At 34.1% G+C, this 23,476-nt stretch overlaps 1 protein-coding gene across 1 annotated transcript; it reads right to left on the bottom strand.

The window, feature by feature from the left end:
* Positions 1 to 1,129: 1,129 nt before the first annotated feature.
* LOC133199525 (probable E3 ubiquitin-protein ligase HERC4) lies at positions 1,130 to 19,932 on the bottom strand. Its single transcript, XM_061335336.1, has 28 exons — positions 19,796 to 19,932; positions 18,938 to 19,215; positions 18,498 to 18,660; positions 18,312 to 18,388; positions 17,939 to 18,125; positions 17,570 to 17,601; positions 17,295 to 17,386; positions 15,714 to 15,844; positions 14,681 to 14,924; positions 14,083 to 14,210; positions 13,685 to 13,741; positions 13,481 to 13,592; positions 12,834 to 13,023; positions 12,504 to 12,553; positions 11,582 to 11,647; positions 8,671 to 8,853; positions 7,692 to 7,781; positions 7,373 to 7,537; positions 7,241 to 7,288; positions 4,526 to 4,621; positions 4,312 to 4,430; positions 4,180 to 4,227; positions 3,847 to 3,913; positions 3,678 to 3,760; positions 3,485 to 3,593; positions 3,283 to 3,357; positions 3,060 to 3,162; positions 1,130 to 2,743 (listed from the first exon to the last, which is right to left on the bottom strand). Exons 2-28 carry the CDS (start codon positions 19,170 to 19,172, stop codon positions 2,535 to 2,537), a joined length of 3,159 nt encoding a protein of 1,052 aa, XP_061191320.1. The 5' UTR covers positions 19,173 to 19,215; positions 19,796 to 19,932; the 3' UTR covers positions 1,130 to 2,534.
* Positions 19,933 to 23,476: the final 3,544 nt, after the last annotated feature.

The following is a 23,476-nucleotide window of genomic DNA, read 5'->3' on the forward strand; positions in this document are numbered from 1 at the left end:
GATTTGCAGTAATTTTTTTTTTCATAAATGAATTGTTTATAATTTATATCAGAGTTAATTTTAACAAAAGTAGATGTTAAGATTCATGCACATTACAAATCTTTGTAATGTGCTGCTCCTCGGTTTCTTGGGGTGAAAATTTTCAGTGTTACCCTCAACTACATGCAGTATTTATATATTAACACCTGAGGACATATGCAACATAGTTTTGAACTTTTATTTTCTTATTCCTAGTATAATTTAAGAGTTTCAATTATTGGAGGATCTTTGAATGATTCTATGATGCCTGCTAATGCTGTGAACCATTTCTATATCAAATTTTGAGGAAATACCAGCTAAAATTATATTTTTCTTTTTAAAAAAACACAAGGATTTTCATCATTTGATATCTGTTCAAAACTCCTGGTAATGTATGGTGATTTTTTATCTAAGAACATTTGACGGTATTATAATTTAGATTAAGAACATCTCATCAGAAAATTTTCAGTGGGAAGAGTACAAGTACATTGTGCATGTGACATCAATCCATTTCTTGTACAAAATTTGTAAATAAATGACAGAACTGGTGATCCTCATCTTTATCACTGTAACAACAAAAATCTGAAAACAGTGAATGACTTTTTATTAAAATGGTACATTACTTTACTAGCAAGGACTGCATGGAGAGAGTTCATTATTTTTATGAAACCTAACAGTAATACATGTATTTGTAAAATTCTTAATTTAAAAAATCCTGCTGAATCATATAACAATTTTTTAACCTCAGAAATTTAAATGTATTTTGCTATATCAATTTAATGCAAAGATTTGATGCAAAAAATTCTATAGACAGGACAGACTTGTGTGAATGCATGAATTGAGGTATACCTAAAGGAAATCATTATATCCCAACCTTATACAGTACAGTGTTACAATGGTCAAAACTGTAAGTTAGAGGTATATAAAAGCATCATCTTTCAAAACAACATTGTGAAGAGATTTTTTTTACAAGCCACCTGTCTTCAGAATGTCTTTTTATTTTTTGGTCTACTATTTGGTTTTACTTTTCATGATTTTTTTTTTAATTTTTCATCATTCATTATCACCATTCAATTCACACTGTAAATGAAAACAATGAGATCATTACCAGGGTACTTGAAATTTTATTACAAAAAATAAAATCCACATTAAAATGTGAACACTCATTACTCTATTGACTTCTTTAAATTTTATACATAGTTTTATTTCAGAAATTCAAGAAAACTAAACAAATCTCTAAATGACAATTCATCAATCAGGATTTATTGCATGTTCATATACTAGCTAGGTTCAGGCATTTATTATTATCATATAATCTTGACACAGCTGCTGGCAACATGTAACTTAAGATAGAGAGATGAATAAAATTAAGAGAATGTCCAAAGGAGAATGTCAAAAAAGTCAAATGCTTTACTACAAAAGCATAAAAGCATATGACTCAAAAGATTCCTGAATTCACACCAATGTACAAAAAATATGTGGAATCTTAATACAGAAAGCATCATATAAAACTGTTCACATAAAAGTTTAAATTCAACTCATATTATATCACAATACACTGTATTGGTTAAAAGCAACTTCGAGGGTACCAGAGTGCTCCTCAATAAGATAATACCAGTAGTAATAACCAAATGTTTGATCTCAATAAAATATATTACATCTTTGATTATCAAATTAACGCATACACTGTACATTGTAATATAAAATTTGGAGGTACAATGTAGATAATTTTGCATCATGTATAGTCTTTGAATTCTTATCATCACAGAAATTTGCCATAACAACCTAATAACTTTCCAATTTAAAACAACTTCTTTCTAATAAAACACCAAATGCCAAGTGGTGTAAAAAAGAAAATACACGTATATCCACACAAACAAACTTGCAGAAGCATTACAGTTATGGTCATTTTATCAGCATTTATTCTTGTAGGTACAATTGCAGCCATACATGCTGTTTTTAACGTTATCTTTAAACTAAAAAGTAAAGTTTTTTATAAACTGTTTTACTCCATGAGCACAAAGCAGAACTTTGGACATTGTATCCAGAGGAACTTGCATAATAGGTATGGGATTCTGAGACACATGCAATTCCAATGGGCCCCAACCCATTGTCCTGAACCCCTAATTGTTGTAGCTACACAATTCCAGTGGGCCCCAACCCATTGTCCTGAACCCCTAATTGTTGTAGCTACACAATTCCAATGGGCCCCAACCCATTGTCCTGAACCCCTAATAGTTGTACCTACACAATTCCAGTGGGCCCCAACCCATTGTCATGAACCCCTAATTGTTGTAGCTACACAATTCCAATGGGCCCCAACCCACTCTCCTGAACCCCTAATTGTTGTAGCTACACAATTCCAATGGGCCCTTACCCATTGTCATGAACCCCTAATTGTTGTAGCTACACAATTCCAGTGGGCCCCAACCCACTCTCCTGAACCCCCCTAATTGTTGTAGCTACACAATTCCAATGGGCCCCAACCCATTGTCCTGAACCCCTAATTGTTGTAGCTACACAATTCCGAATCCCTCTGTCTGCTCTATGGCCAGACGTAACTTCTCCTTCATTGTTTGGTAGTCCTGGTATTTGGGGAGATCCAGCAGATTGAAGCATGTGTGAGCCACTGGGAGGTAGTCATTCCCACCATGAGTGGGCTGGATAATCATTTTAACAGCTTTCATACCCAAAATAGGAATCCGATCACTCCCAGTCAGAAACACTGAAAAAGGCAAAACAATGACCAAGGAACAAATATCGTGAAAAATCTGATAACAAAAACACAAGGTATAATTAAACCTCTCAGATTTTCATTTTGTTTAAGAGGATAGTTATAAATGAAGAAAAGATAGTTTATAGTACAAAATACAATTACTATAGTAATGAAATTTGGCTATAGTTATTTATATACATGTATAACAAGTGTTTTCTTTTTTTAATATTAATGGAGGTGATAAAGGAAATTTTCAAACGTTAATTCAACATTTCTGAATGAACACTCATTGATTATAAGGCTGGCTTGCTAAACTCTGACTTACACAAGAACTTCTTTTTGAGCTGAATGGGCAACTCATGAAAAACATTCCAGAAGAGTTGAATTGTGGGATGTTGTCTGTAGTATTCTCCTTTGTACTCAGCATTCTGTCAAATCAAACATGAAAGCGAAGCATGATAAACCAGTTCATTAGGACTATTAAAGAAATACTTTGTAAAGCTGTTTACTTCTTTATTTTACACTTCATCAAACAATAAATATAGTACCACTTCAAATTCATGGAAATCGTAGTTTTCATTTCCTATAACCATAGCCTGCAGCTCTTGTGGATGAAACAATTCCTAAAACCATAAAAATACAGAACTGTAATAAGGACTAAACTAAATGCCTTATGTCTTCAATACAAATTTATGAAAAATAGTAAAAACATTCACCCTTCACCAAAGACTCAAGTTTCTATATACTCACCAGGACTTTTCCACCACAGACTTTGTGGAAGCCATTACTGAATTCTCGGAAATGATCTTCCACAGACTTGTTAAACACATAGTCCACATAAGCATCTATATATTCCTGCCTGTAAAATAATTTCCATCATAGTTATATGTATATAAATTTTACACAAAAAAAGTCTGTAGAATATTGGAGTTACAACACTTACCTATTATCTTTGGTTACAGATTTTTCTGATCCACCCTCCACTAAAGGAATATGCTGAACTTCTCCAAAGCTCTCTACTGTAATCTGCAATATACAAATCAAGTTTAATATTACATTTGTGGTAATTTATCTAACTTAACTCAGAGTATATAATAAAAGATTAAGCAAACCTCAAAAGTTAAACAGAAGACATCTTCTACATCGTCTTCTTCATAATCTAACAAGTCATGCATGCCTCTGAAAAATAGACGAACAGTCAACACACACTGAAGTGTACGTAGTCCGACTTCAAAAGAGTTACTGCAGAACTGAAAATGTCTCTTATATAGCTGAATCAGCACAGAGACATAACACAGTTTACAACTTGGTCATAAAATATCAATGTTATTTTTATATTGTGTAGCACTTACCAGCAACACTCAATAAGTTGTCTTAGGCTCCAACAATCAATAAGTTGTCTTAGGCTACTTCAAAATTACCCCCCCTTTCAATAATTCACTTACCGTCCTACAGAGGGCATCAATTCCATCAAATCATCCAATGTTGTCTTTCTGTCAAATAAAAATGAAGTGCAATTCAAGTAGGTGCTAAAAAATTTAAATTTTCTAAATTAAATGAGAGGAAGATGACGGTACCTGTTGAGCAACTTTTTGTACAGAGCTAGAGGAAAACTGAGACCAATAATGGTGGAGTTGTATATTGCGAGTCCACACACTGCCCCGATCAGGTGAAACATCTGTTTGTCCTCAAACGACTGAAAACATGATGTTGAGAAAACCATAGAAGCAAGTTTGATATAATTAATCAGTACTCGGTAATTAATCAGAGAGAAAGTGTCGCCAAACTTACTGTAGGGTTAAACCATTGTAATCTGGATTCCTCAAAGAATTTAAACATTCCATACTTTGGATCAAGAATTTCTTTCATCAGTAGCAAAAAGAACTCCTAGACAAAATGCATACCAAAAACTTTTCAAAATTTGATATTTTCTAAAGATTTTTCAAACTCTTAAAGCGACAGTATGGCTGCAAAATGTGTGCTTTTTCATCCAAATTTACCCAATATGTCATTAAGAAATAAGGTATAAAGTTGATGTAAGCAGTTTGAGAAACAGAAATATTCTCTACTCAAACAAAATTAACGTAATTAGAATCTGCCGGAAAATCAAGGGTCGTACGAACTGGAGCAATCTTAGATCTGTTTATTTGTACCACGTGAATTCCAAAACGGCACGTGCCTACACTACAGAGTTTACAGTTATAATGAATATTAGCTGAAAGCAATTTTCAAAAACACAAATTATCATAACTTTCTGATAAAATAATCTAAAATAATAATCGTAAAGATTTTAGTCTGCATTCAGGCGAATTTAACAGAATTAAAAGTACAAATGTTGACGTTTTGTGTATTGGGGTCCGAGAAAGGAAAAACCAACTAATCATACGTTATCGCGGCAAATGTCAAACAAAATATTTTTCTGCACAGTTAAAAAAAATTAGCATTTCAAATGGCAACAATGTTTATAAGTCAAAGATGTATTTTTTATGTTGAGTTTAAACTATTTTTTTCTTTGAAAGCGACGGAAAAATGAGAAATGATCAGTCTAGTCGAACCCCCGAACGGGGGTATACCCCAAACGAGGGTTTTTCCGTCCCGTCATGCAATGCGCAAGAACAGTAACTCTTGCCGTATCCAATATAAACAAACTTGCCTATATATCATTTATCTAAGGAAAAAGATCGATAATAATGTTATTTCTGCTATGAAATTGGTAAAAATTTCAACAGAAAAAAAATTAACAGGTTAAGTTTTCCATAGTTTGAATTTATACTGTAGGAATAACGAAATATTTTCCGTCATTTCATGAAATTATTTATTATTTTGTAGGACGTCTCAATTAAGATTGTGGAATTTAAAACACAAGGAAAAATATTCTAAGAATGAGGAAAATATTAATTTAGAACCTAGATTTAAATAAAATAAAATACAATCGTGTTTTCTCAAACAATCATATTTATTAATATAAAAAAAACTACAATATGTTGCCAAACATTTTATTTAATTCTTATAAGATATAAAAGACAATAAATACGATAGATTTCATTTGAATTTTATTTTTATATGTATTTTTGTTACACTTCCTGGGCATGATTATCGATAATAAAGACCGTTGATTGCTAGTCAGAGGAAACGCGGACTGAAACCCACGATCATAAACAATTCGATATTAGCACCATTTTTTCTTGCATTTTATTATGAAAATAAAAGATATAATGTAGAATAATACATTTTTTTTTATATAATTTCAATTTAGCATTAGTTGCTTATGTCTGTTTATCGAATGTTTTATCTTAAATACCTGCATGTCAAGGAGCAAAAGATCGCCAACTTTGCCAGTGAATAAATCCCGATTTGTACAATAAAGTTGTATTTTTGTAAAATACAAACTCTAAAAACACCTTTAATCTATCATTTCCGAGTGGTTTTACATTTGCCAAATAATCCGTTACTTTGCACAGGCGATTTTTGTAAACCCCTACTTTTTGCGTGAAATACGCACATTTTTAAGCATCTGCGCATGCTCGTACCCCCGTTTGGGGGTATGGATTTCCCATTTCCGTTTACCCCCGTTCGGGGGTTCGACCAGACTGATGATAACAAGTATCAACAAACCTGTCGAATAGAACCTTCGAGAGCCCTGCTTGAGTGTCGCCGAGTTCCCGTTTCTTCCTTATCCAGCGATTATATTAATCCCCAAACTAAATTTTAGTCAGGAAAGTTGCTTTTTCAAGTTCTATTTTCAGTTTCTTTTTATTTTTAGTCGACTTTATCAATGTAGCAGGCCTACCGGGATTCCCTCTCTAACCATGCTGTTTTGTTTATGAAAACTACGCATGCGTGCATAGCATGGAATGTGGAACCCCGAACACGTTGCGATGCATATATTTACGTCCCATAAATAACTATTAATTTTAATGAAGTAATCCAAATTATTTAATTGTAAAAGTTGTAATTTTCTGAAAGTTTTACATTTCTGAGTAGTAAAAAAATGCCAAAGCTTGTCGGAAAATTTTATCTAGTCATTTTTTGATGAGATGCGCCGTACTGTCACTTTAAGGTTTTTTAAATTTAAGAATGATTGACACATCATGAAAACATTTTGAACAGAAGTATGTCATGAATACTACCAAATATAAATCATATAATTTACATAACTGCTTATCTGTGTAAGCAGTAACAACTTCAATTGGTACATTGAAGATAAGCAATTCAATTAGAGCTTTTAAGTTTTCTACTGATATTAAAACATTTATTTCTCACAGAATTGTACATACACATATTTCAATTCAAGTACAATAAGTTTTTATTTCAAATCTAAAAAGTACTTTCTTAGTATTCATTATGCTTTTTTGAGGAGTGTTTTATTACCTTTCAGAAAAAAAGGGGGGGAGGGGGTGTCAGTGGGCAGACATTTTCAAGAGAGCTGAATCAAGTGTACACTTTTTAACATAGAGATAGTTGTTTATATACATTTGTATAATAATTACTTTATGACATGCTCACCTTTCTGACTCCACCTTCATCCACTGCTTCCTCTCCTAAAAATATCACCTTTAAAAAGAGAAACAAGATGGATATTTTAAATTTAAAAATAATTACAGCTAAAATGAGACTGACCTTGACCTTTGTATTTACCTTGAGAGGTTTCTTGAGATCAGCTGGTCCTTGTCGAGACAATTGATGAAGTGTATCGGTAACAATATTATGCCGTGTCACATGTAATACTAACATAGGATTTATGGGATCAATTGGAAGAAACAAATTCTGGAAATTTCGTCTCTGGACTTCTTCATAAGCAGACTACAAAATTACAAATAACTTCTGTTTACTAGTCTCTTTTTCTGCATTGTAAACATTTATTTAATCCAACTGGTTCATAAATATCACAAAAGAATTACTGGATTCTGAAAAAAGGGTGATTAATTCTCCACAAATAATATTTTGATTTAATTACCTGCATCTGCATACATGCGTCTGTCTGGAGTAGAACACTTTTAGCTGAGGCATCAAAGATGAATGGATAATCACAGAAGTGAATCTGGGGCTGAAAAAAATAATGTTATTTTTCACAATCATTTTTTAAATTTACTTTCAAATCATTTAAAAGAATAATATGTGAACAAAACAAAACAGAATTTCTGATGTAGTCATTACAGATGGGGGATTTTTGTTTTGTTTTTTTTTTTTTAGTAATTACAGATAAGAGAGTTCATTCAAACAATATTATCTGATGGAGGATTGTCTTACAGTACTTACTGATGGAAGGATTCATCTTAAAGTACAGTATGTTTACTTTAAAAAGCGGGCTTCATATTTTAGTGGCTTTGGCCCAGACAATGATGCGCTAATTTATGAATACCGCTAAGAAAAGATTGCACCAAATTTTGAATATGCCAATTTATGTACACGTACAGTACTTACTGATGGGAAGATTTTGTTTTAAAATACTTATTGATGGGAGGATTATGTCTTACAGTGATAACTGATGGGACTTACTGACTGGAGGAATTTGTCTTACAGAACTTATTGAATGAGGATTCTGTCTTGCAGTTTGTATTGATGGAGGATTCTGTCTTACAGTGATAACTGTTGGGAGGATTCTGTCTTACAGTACTTACTAATGGGAGGATTCTGTCTTACAGTACCAATTGATGGGAGGTTCCTGATAGAACTGTTGATGGAAGGATCCTGTCTTACAGAAGTTAATACTTTCTGATGGGAGGATTTTGTATAACAGTACTTACTGATTTAAGGATTTTGTCTTACAGTAATTATTGATGGGAGGATTCTGCTTATATTACTTACTGATGGGAGGATATTGATTTATAGTACTGGTACTTACTGATGGGAGGATTCTGTCAGACATATTTATTGATGGGAGGATTCAATCAGACATATTGGCTGATGGGAAGATTCTGTCAGACAGTACTTACTGATGGGAGGATTTTTCCTCTGTGAACCCAGTTCACATAGTCCTTCCTTATGTCAATTTTTTCTGCAACTTCTGATATGTAAAAGTTGTCATATGGAATGATCTGACCATTGGCATCATTAACACTGTTTAGCTTCTTTAGTACTCCTAATGAAGACTTTAAACATTCTAATCGAATCACCATCTAGAAAGAAAACAATGAAAATTAATGTAGTCCTCTGGAATCATAGTAAAACTGATTTTTGAAAACCTGTCCAAAAAAAAAAAAAAAAAAAACAAGAAGGAACATCCCAAAGTTTAATTAATCCTTCCAGTTGAATAAAACAAGAAGGAACATCTCAAAGTTTAATTAATCCTTCCAGTTGAATAAAACAAGAAGGAACATCCCAAAGTTTAATTAATCCTTCCAGTTGAATAAAACAAGAAAGAACATCTCAAAGTTTAATTAATCCTTCCAGTTGAATAAAACAAGAAGGAACATCTCAAAGTTTAATTAATCCTTCCAGTTGAATAAAACAAGAAGGAACATCCCAAAGTTTAATTAATCCTTCCAGTTGAATAAAACAAGATAGAACATCTCAAAGTTTAATTAATCCTTCCAGTTGAATAAAACAAGATAGAATATCCCAAAGTTTAATTAATCCTTCCAGTTGAATAAAACAAGAAGGAACATCCCAAAGTTTAATTAATCCTTCCAGTTGAATAAAACAAGAAGGAACATCCCAAAGTTTAATTAATCCTTCCAGTTGAATAAAACAAGAAGGAACATCCCAAAGTTTAATTAATCCTTCCAGTTGAATAAAACAAGAAGGAACATCCCAAAGTTTAATTAATCCTTCCAGTTGAATAAAACAAGAAGGAACATCCCAAAGTTTAATTAATCCTTCCAGTTGAGTAAAACAAGAAGGAACATCTCAAAGTTTAATTAATCCTTCCAGTTGAATAAAACAAGAAGGAACATCCCAAAGTTTAATTAATCCTTCCAGTTGAATAAAACAAGATGAGTTACTTAAATTCTTTGCCTCTTGTAATAGCCATTCAGGGCTCGACATTAACGCTTGTCCGCTTGTCCGGTACCAGTGAAAAAAAATTACAGACAAGTGAATATTGCTGGGCACTTGTCCGATTGGACAAGTGCATTTTAATGTAAAGAAGTCTCCAAATAATAAAAAGAACGACTGTTGAAAGTTTACCGGTACTTTAAAGACAGAAACAGTACATAAAAACCGAACTTTGATCCCGATATGGATCGCTATGAAAATGAGTTCACACTTGATCAGGATCGAAGTTCACTAATTGCATACTACTGCAAAGGCATGGAATTTATGAAGTTTGGATTCTGTTTTATGTTGACAGCATTCATGTTGTCAGGACAGAAAGTCTAGATAAAATTTTGTTTTATGTGTTTATTGTATTTACCGGTATAAATAACATCACACACATGTAATGGACTTTATTTTAGTTTTCCAGTTGACAGTATTAGATCTTTATTGAAAAAATTTTTCGGACAAGTGAAGTTGAAGTTCGGACAAGTAAATGTCTTGGTCACTTGTCTGAATGGACAAGTAGGGAAAAAAGTTAATGTCGAGCCCTGGCCATTACGTGCTTCCCACTCAGGAAAATGTAAACGAGAGGCCCATGGGCCACAACACTCACCTGAGTTAATTTAGCCATGCTGTTCTTCAGAAAATTTTTAAAAGATTTTTATATTTCCTTGTAAAAATTGTGACCCATATTATTGCCCCACCTTAACCCAAAGGGGTCTCTGAATCCATATATCAAGAGGATGCTTCAATATCAGTATTACTAACATGGCCTTTCAGTTATGCAGAAGAAAATTCTTTTCCGGCATACATGCATTATGTTAAGTTTGATCCTGATTTAAGCAAACTCTAACCTGGGGTCCATAACTTAAAAAAGAAAATTAAATTAACACAACATGGGAATGTTTGTACATTAATGCTTCTATTGTGTTTCTAAAGAAGATTTTAAAAACATTTCTTATATAATTCCATGCAAAATTTTGATCCCCTAAAAAGGCCCAACCCTAACCCTGGGGTCTTGATTGAACAATTTAGAATCTACACATCCTTAGGAAGCTTCCACATAAATTTCATCTTTTCTAATTCAGTGGTTCTTGAGAAGATTTTCATTTTTCTTATATATTTTAATGTAAAACTTTCATCCCCTATTTTGGATCCACCCTAACCCCGGGGGGCATGAATTGAAGAATTTACAACCTATTCTTTCTCAGGAATCTTTAACATAAGTTTCAGCTTTTCTGGCCCAGTGGTTCTTGAGAAGAAGGGGGTCATGAATTGAACAATTTACAACCTATTCTTTCTCAGGAATCTTCAACATAAGTTTAAGCTTTTCTGGTCCAGTGGTTCTTGAGAAGATTTTTAAAGATTTTTTTTTATATATATATCAATGTAAAACTTTCATACCCTATTGTGGCCCCAACCTAACTCTGAGGGTCATAATTTGTACAATTTAGAATCTACACTTCTGAAGAAAGCTTCCTTATCAGTTTCAGTTTTTCTGGCCCAGTGATTCTTGAGAAAAAGATTTTTTAATGACCCACCAATATTTTTGCCTTTTCTTGATTATCTCCACATGGAAGTGGGCTCCGTCCTCCATTTGAAAAATTTAAAATTCCCTTTACACAAGAATGATTTTGTGCCAATTTTGGTTAAAATTGGCCTGGTGGTTCTTGAGAAGTCAAAAATGTGAAAAGTTTACGGACGGACGAAAAACAGACAGACAGAAAGGCATCACGACAAGTCTTGATGGACAGACAGATGGATGGATGGACAGATGGATGGATGGACATTGTAATTCCTAATAATCATTGAATATTTAATATCAATATAATCTCTGTTACAAAGGTTTAAAGTTGTGGCTGAACTTACCTCCATATGGCTAGATGCATTCAGGTTTGGTAGTCGGAGAATCCACAGTGCTGTGTTCCTGTATATCTATAGGATTTCAAATATTCTTTTTTTTTAAAAAATTATGGTGATGAGGTCTGAAATTTTGCAGATTTTTGACAATGTGATGCAAGTAAAAAATATGTTTCAGATGGATCAAAAAATATCTACAAATTAAGATTAAATTTGCAGCATATGATGAAATTCACAAATAGTTAACAAAAATTACAGGAATAAAATTAACTGAAAGGCATGAATATCCATGTTACACTGTGTTGACAAACAGATGAAACTTGTAGGATGACCACATTTTTTGTGTCATGTGAACCCAGTTAACCCAGTTTTAAATACAGAAGGAATTGCTATAAACAGTGTTGTTCTGAAGATAATGTTCTTCTTCTACCCATGACTACTAATTACCAGGTCCCCATACTACATTTTAATTAACTCTATTTCTCTTTTTCATATGAGATTTGAGATTTTAAGTTTTATTTTCAGAATTAACAGGGTTGTCCCTAAGAATTAAAATAGCAGGGGACATTAAAAGGGTAGAAGGGGATCTGGGGTTCCTCTGCTAACAGGGCATTGAGGAGGAATACCAAAGTAACCTGGGGATTATGTCATTATAGGCGGGGAAATTCCCTGGCCCCCAGGTCTTAGGGACAACCCTGCAACATAACTAAAATTTGGCTACGAAATACAAATGCACTTTTCTCTCAAATATTTTTCTATATTGAAATATGTGTATGTTCGTGAAGCTTAGGATACATCACTTTTAGATAAAATTTTAATATCTCATTATCTCTACATGCAAGTACACAGGTTGGCAAGTACATACAAAACATGTACCTATATATGCGGTATAAAGACCAAAAGACCGTAGAGAAGAGTTAAAAATACTTACCTCTAAAATCCTCTTAAAAAATCTTGGTTTTAAAGAGCCCCACCATAAATCTGAGAAAAAAAAGCAAAAACCTGAATATTCTACACCTTCATACAATTAAGCCATTGGTTCTTACATGTACTTTGAACTATGTAAAACCTAAATAACTATGAAACATTAGTTTAATGCAAAACCTTATCAATTTGCACAAGTCTGTGAAACCCAGAAATCAACAAAAATCTGCCTTCTAGAATTTGCATAACTTGAGAATATTCTGGATTTGATAACTAATAAACATTGCTCACACAGGAAGAAAAACAGTTAACAAGATCCAATTAGCAATATCTGTACCTAATATTCTAGCTGGTGCCCTTTCCAAATTGACTATACACTTTCCAAAAGGTCCAATCAGAGTAGAGAAGAACTTGGGTTCATCAAACAGATGGAATTCTGGGAGTATGAGGTAAATCCTGAGAGCCTCCACATCAGGTGGGGAGGGAGGAAGGGACCGCAGGAGGTTGTTCTCTATACTTTCTGTAATCTATACCAATCATTATAAACCACTGAAACATTCAGTTAACCAAGCCATAGGTGCAGAACTGTAACTCTCGGCTGGGAAAGAACATTCGGACACGCATACGGGTGAGTTACAGATCCATCCATTTAAAATTTTTAAATTTACAGAGACACTTTTTCATTGCAATCTTCGGGTATTATTTCTCACATTATATGCATTCCCCTACCTAAATCATGTTATATGTTAATTAAATATATATTTTACTTCTAGTTTTCTTACTTCATTTACCTTTCAACAATAGGGTTTTAAACAACCCTATGTGGCCTTGGGATGGCAGTTGCAAGGTTTTTTCTTTTTACAATGGGTGGATCTGTAGTGTCTGTCTGAAATTTCTTTCCCAGAGAGCTACAGTTCTGCAGTTAACCAGGACATTGCTTGTCTAATCAAATCAAATGTTCATTTTACATTACAATGAATATACCTGTTGTGTAATGTTGACATTTTTAGCATCAGCTATTCGGTTCATCAGCCTCCTCACTTCATCCATATCTAGCCCACAATTTTTACTGCTGCAGCCATAATGGTCATCATTTCTGTCAATATATAAGTCAATCATTTCATTAGAAACAATGGAGTTTACTTTTGTTTATATCAGAGTACTTAAGAAACACAAACTTGTACTTACTTCAGCAAAAATGATGCATTCAGACATGCAGAGCTTGAAAAGATTTTTAGAACATCGCTGAAATGAAAGTTGACAGCATGTTACAGGTCTTGGGAGATTTTTTTTTTCAAGTAAGGGTACTGAATTTGAAGAACTTGTAATTTATAGAGATAATAATGATTCTAATTAAACTAACACAATAATATTTTACATGTAATGTCACAGCAGATATTCCATGGCAAAAGCTGGCTTTTCCGTTATGTAATATATAAAAAAAAAAATTTTTGGACTGATAACTTATAAGCTATACTATGAATTCATTGTATTATTCCCTTTTTCTTTGCTTTGACATTCTTACTGTAATCTGATCTTAATCACATCTTTAATGACTTAATGTGTGAAGCATTGCGACTTCTTACTCGACCAGTTCTGATGGTGTGATGACATCAGGCTGGAGTTTACGAATCTCGTCACATTTCTCAGCGGTGAGGGTGGTTATCTGTGTGCTGGGATCTGGGATCCTAAAATCATCTGGTTCTCCCCCTCTCTGTAATTTTATTGCAAGAAACTTCAAACATCTGACATATATATTCATCAACTTGTACTTATTAATAAATACAGTGTGTGTAGTCAATCTGATTAAAATCAGATCTTTGTTACGCTCCGAAATTCTGATAGTCGTTGTACAGCGACTATAGTCATTGCACAGCGACTATCAGAATTTTGGAGCATAACAAAGACCTGATTTTAATGAGATTGTATGTGTAGTCTTTATGAAACATGCTAAATGTAACTAACAAGTGTACATGTCTATGAACTATTGTTACTACAAGCTTTTATTCATTTTTTCATAAAAGTTTTCTTGCTATATCTATTGCACCTTAGGAACAACTCAACATACACTATTCCTTTTTTTTTTTAATAGATGTAATTATTTTTTCACCTTAGAAATACACTGATATTAATAAGACATTGTTATTTTACCAAAGAGAATTCTCTAACTATTATGTGACCTACCTCTGCAGTGTTAGCCAGTAAGAAGCAATGGTCACCATTACTAAACAGATGTTTAACTGTGTACAAAGTACCATCATGGTCCATGACCTGGGAGGCTCGACGCCCCAAGCTAGGAAGGTACGGACTCAGAATTGGAAATGGAGAGTTTCGACTGACGGTGTCCCCCAGTCCGAGCTGTCCTGCCCCTCCTAAACCAAAGGCATACATCTTACCACTAGATGGAGAAAACACTATTGTGTGTCGCCTGTAGAGAAGTATCTCACATTTTATCCATACTTACACACATAAAAAAAATGAACAACATAAATAGAAATACTAATGGCTACTTCCCAAAAATTGCTTTTAACAGCTAATCAGACAAGTAAATTCATAAATTGAAATATAGGGAAAAAAAGCAAATGAATTAAAAAAAAAACAGCTAGAAGAGACAGTGTATTTAATGAGATGTCAATATGAAAAAATTCACCAGCTTGATACTGAAGGTACTGTATGTGTACATGTCTGTGCCGTATATTGTATTTTTAAATGATTTCTTAGCAGAATTCATGAATTAGCGCACCGTTGTCTGCACCAAAGCCACTTAAACATGAAGCCCACTTTTTTATGTACACATAAAGTATATGTACAATGTACCCTGGTGGAGGATCACATAATGTCACAAGAAAGGGGGCTTTTCAACATTTCACACAAGAATGATATTGGCCTTGTAAGCATTTTACTATTTTAATGAACTGCATTAGATATCCTTCATTCAATTGCAAGAAATGTTTAAAATATCCATTTAAAAGGATTCTGAATCAGAAATGACCTTGAACTTGAGATATGATCATGAAAAAAGGCCATCTCCAGCCCTCATCAGGACAATTAAGGAGAAGGTCTGATCCTAAAAGATATTTGTATCATGGTCTCCTTATTAACTTTCAGAGAGTTTTACATGTATCTGACCAAAAAAATCTAGAACAGGTGCTTCATTATTAGCATAAATGCAGTTTCATAACCTTCTGGTATAACGATAAAAAAGCCGGGTCTTTACCTTCCACAGATGACCTGAGTGATGACACTTCCCATGAGCTCCATTACCCGCTTTGGTAAAATCTCATTCTGCATGGAGCTGTGTCCCAACTGTCCAAAGCCCCCAGCACCAAATGTGAAAACTCCTCCATCCTATTAAAAACAACCAAATGTGAAAGCTTTCTCATCCTGTTACACACAAATAATCTACACTTGTGTTAAATAGTTTATTACAACATGTTAACACCATGACATAGTTTTGTGGTTATAATTTAAATGATTTACATGTACTTGTATGTCTCTTATTATATAATCAATTATCCCTTATGATGTCAACATGGTAAAATGAGCACCAGAGACCTGATTCATAAGGTGACCTGAGCTTACTGAGGCCTCCGGCCAAGGTCAGGTCCCCTTATGGGTCAGGTCAAGGGACCTCATTTTACCATGTTGATCACAGAATGGTAAACATTTTATTATACCAATACAAAAAAACACAATTTCATTTTTTAAATTATTTTCTTAATACATAAATGAATTGATTTCCAAGTTTTTTAATCTGTTTTGTTGTGCAAAAAACATTTTAGCAAAATTTAGATACTGAATGAATGTACCGGTATACATAAAGCACAGATAAAAAAATGTGTTGAATACCATATGATATTTGATATCAAACGTCACTGAAAGGATTTATATACTTGTATTCCAAATGATTTGCAAAAATTGTTTACAATGGCACATATAAATTGTGCAAATTTTTTGCACTGCTGATTTATTACTTTTTTTAAATAGCATATTTTCAGTAAATTTTAGTGTTCTTATTCACATTTACAGTAATCGGGGATTAAGATGTTAACATGCTGCAGATATTCACATTTACAGTAATCGGGGATTAAGATGTTAACATGCTGCAGATATTCACATTTACAGTAATCGGGGATTAAGATGTTAACATGCTGCAGATATTCACATTTACAGTAATCGGGGATTAAGATGTTAACATGCTGCAGATATTCACATTTACAGTAATTGGGGATTAAGATGTTAACATGCTGCAGATATTCACTTTTACAGTAATTGGGGATTAAGATGTTAACATGCTGCAGATATTCACATTTACAGTTAATGGGGATTAAGATGTTAACATGCTGCAGATATTCACATTTACAGTAATCGGGGATTAAGATGTTAACATGCTGCAGATATTCACAGAAAAACCACTTTTCTTCTAATTTACCATTCAATGAAATTTAGAATTCACAGAGAATAAATTACATGACCTATCTATCATATTCCTCATCGATTTGAAGCAGTCCATGCACAAACCATTTTACAATGCTTCATACGTACCGAATTTTGATTAACAGGTCATTTTCAATAATGGCAAGGCATTATCTTGTGTCGGTGCTCTGATTCCATTGCAGGATTTTTTATGCCATAGTTGTATTTTGAGGTCTCATCAAGTTTTGATATTTTCTCATTATTCAATAAAATTTGAGTATACTCAACAGAGGTATGATAATTTCATTTCTTTAATGCCTTGCTTACACTGGTTGTTTACTAAGTTCTTTAATAGCCTAGGCTTACACAGTTGTTTACTGACCTTTGTAAGGGCCACTGTATGATCTTCCCCACATGACATATATTTCACTTTCTGATTCCTCAGAGATTTACATAGCGTAGGATGGTACTTGTCTACAAACAGGACATATATTTAGACTGTAAATACTTGTCTACACACAGGAATCAGAGAATTATGTTTAGAATGTAAAAATGTGATCGGTTATTCTAAAAACTGTAGGAAAATCATCACTAATATGTAATACATGAAAGTGATACAGAATTTATATTAGAGTACTCATTGAAAATCCTTCTTACCAAGTTCATCATTTAAACCAAGCTGCCCAAAACTGAAACAAATTAAACTTTGTAATTTCATCTCCAAATTTTCATTTGAACTTTCATTGTCTTAGTATGCAGTGTAAAAGAATACAGAATACATCCTAAGATTGACAATTCTACTTTGTACTAAACTATCTGAAATTCAATACATACAATTATACTTCACTATTTGCAGTGATTGATGACAAAATGAAATCACTTTAAATAAAGTATAAATATTATTACATGTATCACTTAAAGTATATGTCACTGTCCATGACAAACAAGTTTGCTTTAAATATATGTTTGTTTTTTTTAATGAGATTTTTACAACATACCCTATGACTATTTCACTAGCTGTCTTACCTATTTTTGCCCCACCCAAACACTGCCCCGGAGCAGGAGAGGATGAAACTATGGTTACCTCCCACAGCTACAAGGGCCACAGGGATTCCCTTCAGACTGATGATTTGTTGGGGCGTGTCATGAGAGTTGGAGGTACCCAATCCTAGCTGTCCATATTTATTACAACCCCATGAAAACAGGCGACCATCTGAAAAATCAATTTCATTAAATTTTTTTGGCACACACATTTCACTTCTTGCTAACCCTCAGAATGGCAATGCATAATAAAAAATCTGGTGTCTTATAAATCTTTATCAAGTAGGTAGTTCTTTTTTAAAATTATTGCTCATAATTTATTTCTCAACACCAACTAATATCACTACACAATAGTTACCATCTGTCAGGGCTAGACAGTGACTGGATCCACAAGATATTTGAACTACTGTATAAACAGCGAGGGTTTTTATCAGCCTGTAAAAATGTGTTTCATTCTGACTTATTTCAAACATTCTAATCATAACAAAACTAATTCAAATATATGAAAATTCACTCATTCAGGTATCATATTTAAGACTCATACTTTGGTTTTCGTTGCTCCTCATTGGATAGTTTCCCCCTCCCAAGCTGCCCGGTGTCATTTCTCCCCCAGCTGAACACTTCCCCGGCAGTTGTTATAACCACACTGTATCCTGATCCGGCTTTGGCTTGTGTCACATGCATACTGCTCAGTGAGGTCACCAACTCTGTAATGTAATCACTGATGTAGTCAACTAGAGCAGCTTCCAATTCTAAATTTCTAAGACTGGCATATTACTGATAAGTCTTTTTCTTTTTTTTAATGTATAAGTATTATAAACATTTCTAGCCTTTTGAAATAAATGATATCCCACATATACCTCACACTTGTATTTCAAGAAAACCACCATCTACAAAGAGGCAGCAGGCTATGTTTATATTTTTAATCAAATAACTTTTGCTGTCAGACTAGAGACTGGACATAGCTGTAAATGTTATACCTACCTGCTTTTGACCTAGGCTTACTGTGACCTAGTTCTCCATGTTCATTGCTACCACATGAGTACAGCTCCCCTCCTTTTGTGACAATTAGAGTATGCTTCTCCCCACAGGCAATTTCTTTAATCTCCAGTTTCTGTAGGCTGGGGATCTCCTTCGGGGAGAGAACATTGCCCTCATCTGTAGCCCCGATAGACAACTGTCCATCATGACTACTGCCCCACCCAAAAACCCCCGTCATCCCTTGGGTAATGCTAATACATCATTGATAATCCTTATCTTTGCTGCAAAGAATACAGAGCAGATATGAAACTGATATCAAATAAGCATTATAACTTATTTCTTCTTCAGTCTAACAGCTTTCTGACACTATTGTACACTCTCTTGTGATAAATTATAAGTTCACAATAGTGCTCATAATACAAAATCATATTTTCTGAATATTAATTTCAAAAAATTTAAATCATCCACTTTCATTCAACAATGATAATATTTTGAGCCTTTTGACATCCGATACAGAGAACCTGGTTCAGCAAAAACTTTTCAGCTCCTTTTTCCTAGACACATTAAAGGATGTTGTTTGTCTTAAGTGGTAAATAACCATATGACTTAGATTATCAAACAGCAGTTTTTACCAACTTTATTTAGCACAGTGTGTGTGATATTGCACATGACACTGTCTCACTTAATTAGCAATCTTCTTTTTAATCTCTTATATAAAGGGCCGACCTATCTGAATTATCATGATTCTGAACAAATTACATGTCGCTCTTGCATTAAGCGATATTCAATATTCAATAAACAGATATACTGAAACAATTATGACAATAAACGACAACAAAAGCAATATACTGTACACTGTACCTATTTTGATCCTAGAACGACAGCATATGGCTATATAAATGTATTTAGAAAATGTATTTTAAAAAACTATAAGTTGCAAAAAACTGTTATCGTATCTTCAATTATTTTCCTAATAATAATTCACAACTCTGAGTCTCAAAATCTGACGATCCGCGAAAGCAGATATGGCCAGAATTTCCTCGACTCTTTTCAAGCGTTTGTGCGATCATGATGAACTTTGGGCGGATCACGAAATTTTTATGTGTCCTACATTTCATAATATGCAAAAACTTTTTAAAACCGCAAGGATACTTTTTTTAATTGATGTTTTGTTTTGTTTTGGGGGTTTTTTGTTGCTTTTTTGTTTTTTTTTTTTTGTTTTTTTTTTTTTGGTAATTTATTAATTTTATACTTGATGTACCTCGATTTTCTGAAAATGTCAAAATGTACATGAATTTTTCCATTAATTAAATCACAGGACCTCAAGTTGCTCGGTTCTCAGCATTATAAACAAATCTGTTTTTTTTTAAATCATTTTCCAACAACAGCACTGTGTTTTAGTATTTGATATATGATTTTTTTTAAATTAAATTCATACGGGGAACAAGCCCTAAGGCACTGAATATCATTTTAACACAGGCACCTGACGTTCCTTATTTTTCTTTTAATAAAAAAAAAATACCCCTACCTAATAATCAGTGAAATTCAAGGCCTCAATGTCAGCAGAGGTTCTGGAGTTGGGGGGGGGGGCATCTTTGCAAGCCAAGGGTTTTCGGTCCACTTCGTTCTCCACAAAAGTTTGTGGAGAGCGAAGCGGACCGAAAACCCCTGGCTTGCGAAGATGGGGGTGGGGGGGGGGGGGCTCTAAGGATACTATATATTAAATTCTAACTATAGTCGACTATAACCGTTAAAAACGTTTTAAAGAATGAGGGCGCATTTTATTTAGATTCGGCAGGAATCTGGGCGCACTTTAAAAAAAGAATTAATCCGGCCGTTACAATATTTTAGTAATTTCTGAATACCGGTATATAATTTACATATCGGGTTCCTGTGATATGGGAAAGGGAAACATTTTCCCGATGTTGAGTTTTAAAGAAAATGACATTGTGTAAATACGCTGCTTCATTTTTTGCTTAAAACCTCATATTGATCAGTATGTTAATGGCGACGATTGCACAGTGGTATACCGCGGTACGTTATATGGCTCTGACGGTGAGGAATCGATAATTTTGGACATATGGGTTCGATCCAGGGAGCATTATTATTATTTTTGTTAAACAATCAAGTAGTTTGTCATTTTTTTTTTTTTTTAATTTAAAATAAAGTTAAATTTTGAACGTTTTGCACTGAGAGCGAAAGCTATGATATATTACAATATTTTGGCAAGGTTCCACTGCAATGTAACATTGTCCAGCTGTGGTCAGCCGACCAAATCGTTTGCTTTACTGGACATTTTCGTACTTACGATTCCTGCAGATTAGACACCAAATACACCCATCTTCTTCGCTAGTACTTGTGCGTTAGTATTTTATTTTGGATTTTTCGAAAGAGAGCATGCATATCTTGAAGGTGCCTTGATTTCTATGCTAAACTTTAAACAATTCTTTAAAGAGACTTCAGATTCTTATGAATGTCCTCATGTACAATTGATTATTATTTTTCTTTTCTTATGTAATTCTTTTTTTTTTATTATTTTACGATCTTCTTTAAATGTTTTCAAAGAAACACTGGTGGGTATTATTCATCGTCGGATACCTAGGGGTGATCTCGTCATTTACTCACCCCTGGGTATCCGACAATGGGTATTATTGTGAGCTGTATCCTTTTCCTCTCCCAACTAAGAAAGTTAACGCAAGAACTGTATAAATGTGCAATCTTAGCAACAATTGACAAAATGTAAATGTAATGAATTAAATGCAGATGGATTTATTTACATTTGCCTTTAATAAGCTGTGAAAATTTTATCAGTTTTTAACTCTCCATAATTTAATGTTTGTGCTGTCTCATTTGTTAGTTTTGTGGGCGTATTTTACAGAGCTTTCTTTTATCCCCAATATGGCCAAATTCTGGCCTGGAGGTTATAAAACTTTCTGAGTATGAACTCAGTGCTCAAACTCAAACTCTGTACTCCAAAACCATACTCATGCTAAAAATTTCTCTCTAATTTGTATATAAATTTTGAAGAACGAAGTTTGAGTTTGAGCATGGAGTACATACTCAGAAAGTTTTATAACCTCCAGGCCTGGTTTCACCGCAGAGTAAATGCACGTGACTTTCCTGTTGACTGCATAAGTCAGCTTGTGACGGTTTGCATATAGGTCTATGTAAATCTTTTCGTTTTTCATTTTCTCCGTTGTGGCCAAAGTTGATAAGACTCCTTCAATAAACGTGAAATTCCAACTACATACCCTACCCAATCAACCTTCATACACAACCTAACGACGCCACCAAACTGTGAAATTCCACCTACATACCCTACCCAATCCGCCCATATACCCAACAAAACGACGCCACCAAACTGTGAAATTCCACCTATACACACTACACCCAACGACACAATCAGAATTCCACCTACATACTATACACAATGACGCCATCAGATTGAGAAATTCCACCTATATACTATACCAAACAACGCCACCAAAGTGTGAAATTCTACCTAAAAACCCTACCCAGAGACGCCATCAAAGTGTGAAATTTCACCTACAAACCTTACCCATTCCTTACCTAATCCAACGACGCCATCCAACTGTGAATTCCACCTATACACTGTACCCAGCGACGCCATCAGATTGTGAAATTCCACCTACACACTATACCCAGCGCACCATCACACTGAAATTCCACCTACACACTATACCCAACGACGCCATTACTGAAGTTCCACCTACACACTATATTACTGAAATTCCACCTACACACTATACACAACGACGCCATTACTGAAATTCCACCTACACACTGTATTACTGAAATTCCACCTACATACTATACCCAACGCACCAGCACCTACACACTATATACAACGACGCCATTACTGAAATTCCACCTACACACTACACCCAACGACGCCATTACTGAAATTCCACCTACACACTGTACTCAACGACGCCATTACTGAAATTCCACCTACACTGACTGTACCCCAACGACGCCATCAGTCATGCACTTCCCAACGATGCCATTAAATCGTGAAATTGCACCTATATAACCTATCCAACGACGCCATCAAACTGAACCGAAACAAACAATTCTAAAACGTACTGGCTAGCTCTATCAATATTTTTTATACCTCCCGGACACAGTAAATATGTACCCGTCTTAGTAAGGTCATGTGCTCAAGACGTAGCAACCTAGCCTTACTCGTTTCTGGCCCAAAAGCTAACTTGTATTCATAGGTGAAACTTTGTGACCATCTAAATTTGACGATATTTCATTAAATTATTTCATCTTACAGGGATACCATGCCTTTCACTTCAACATATTCGACTCTTCTTTTTACCTAGATAAGAACACATTCTTATAGCGTACGTTTGACATTGGCTCATGGTTCTGAGGAATGCTAGGAATACAGGTATACATGAAAATGGCGTCGCTGGACTCCGAAAAAGCTCAGAACCTAGACATTACCAGGATGAAAGTGGAGGAATATAAACGTTCAAATGTACTTAGTAAATAAACTGTTCACTCTATCGCAGT

The sequence above is a fragment of the Saccostrea echinata genome, unplaced genomic scaffold (genome assembly GCF_033153115.1).
Source record: "Saccostrea echinata isolate AGI-Se365-2 ecotype Australia unplaced genomic scaffold, CSIRO_AGI_Sech_v1 ptg000034l, whole genome shotgun sequence".
Taxonomy (NCBI): Eukaryota; Metazoa; Mollusca; class Bivalvia; order Ostreida; family Ostreidae; genus Saccostrea; species Saccostrea echinata.

What these genes read in the sequence shown, in the direction of transcription:
- LOC133199525 (XM_061335336.1), bottom strand. Translation starts at nt 19,172, where the DNA reads ATGACGGGGGTTTTTGGGTGGGGCAGTAGTCATGATGGACAGTTGTCT. An exon ending in ATGAAGGTGGAGTCAGAAAG is followed by an intron (nt 4,622 to 7,240) that starts GTGAGCATGTCA and finishes CATTTTGTCTAG; the next exon opens with GAGTTCTTTTTGCTACTGAT. An exon ending in GCTCAAAAAGAAGTTCTTGT is followed by an intron (nt 2,744 to 3,059) that starts GTAAGTCAGAGT and finishes TGCCTTTTTCAG; the next exon opens with TGTTTCTGACTGGGAGTGAT.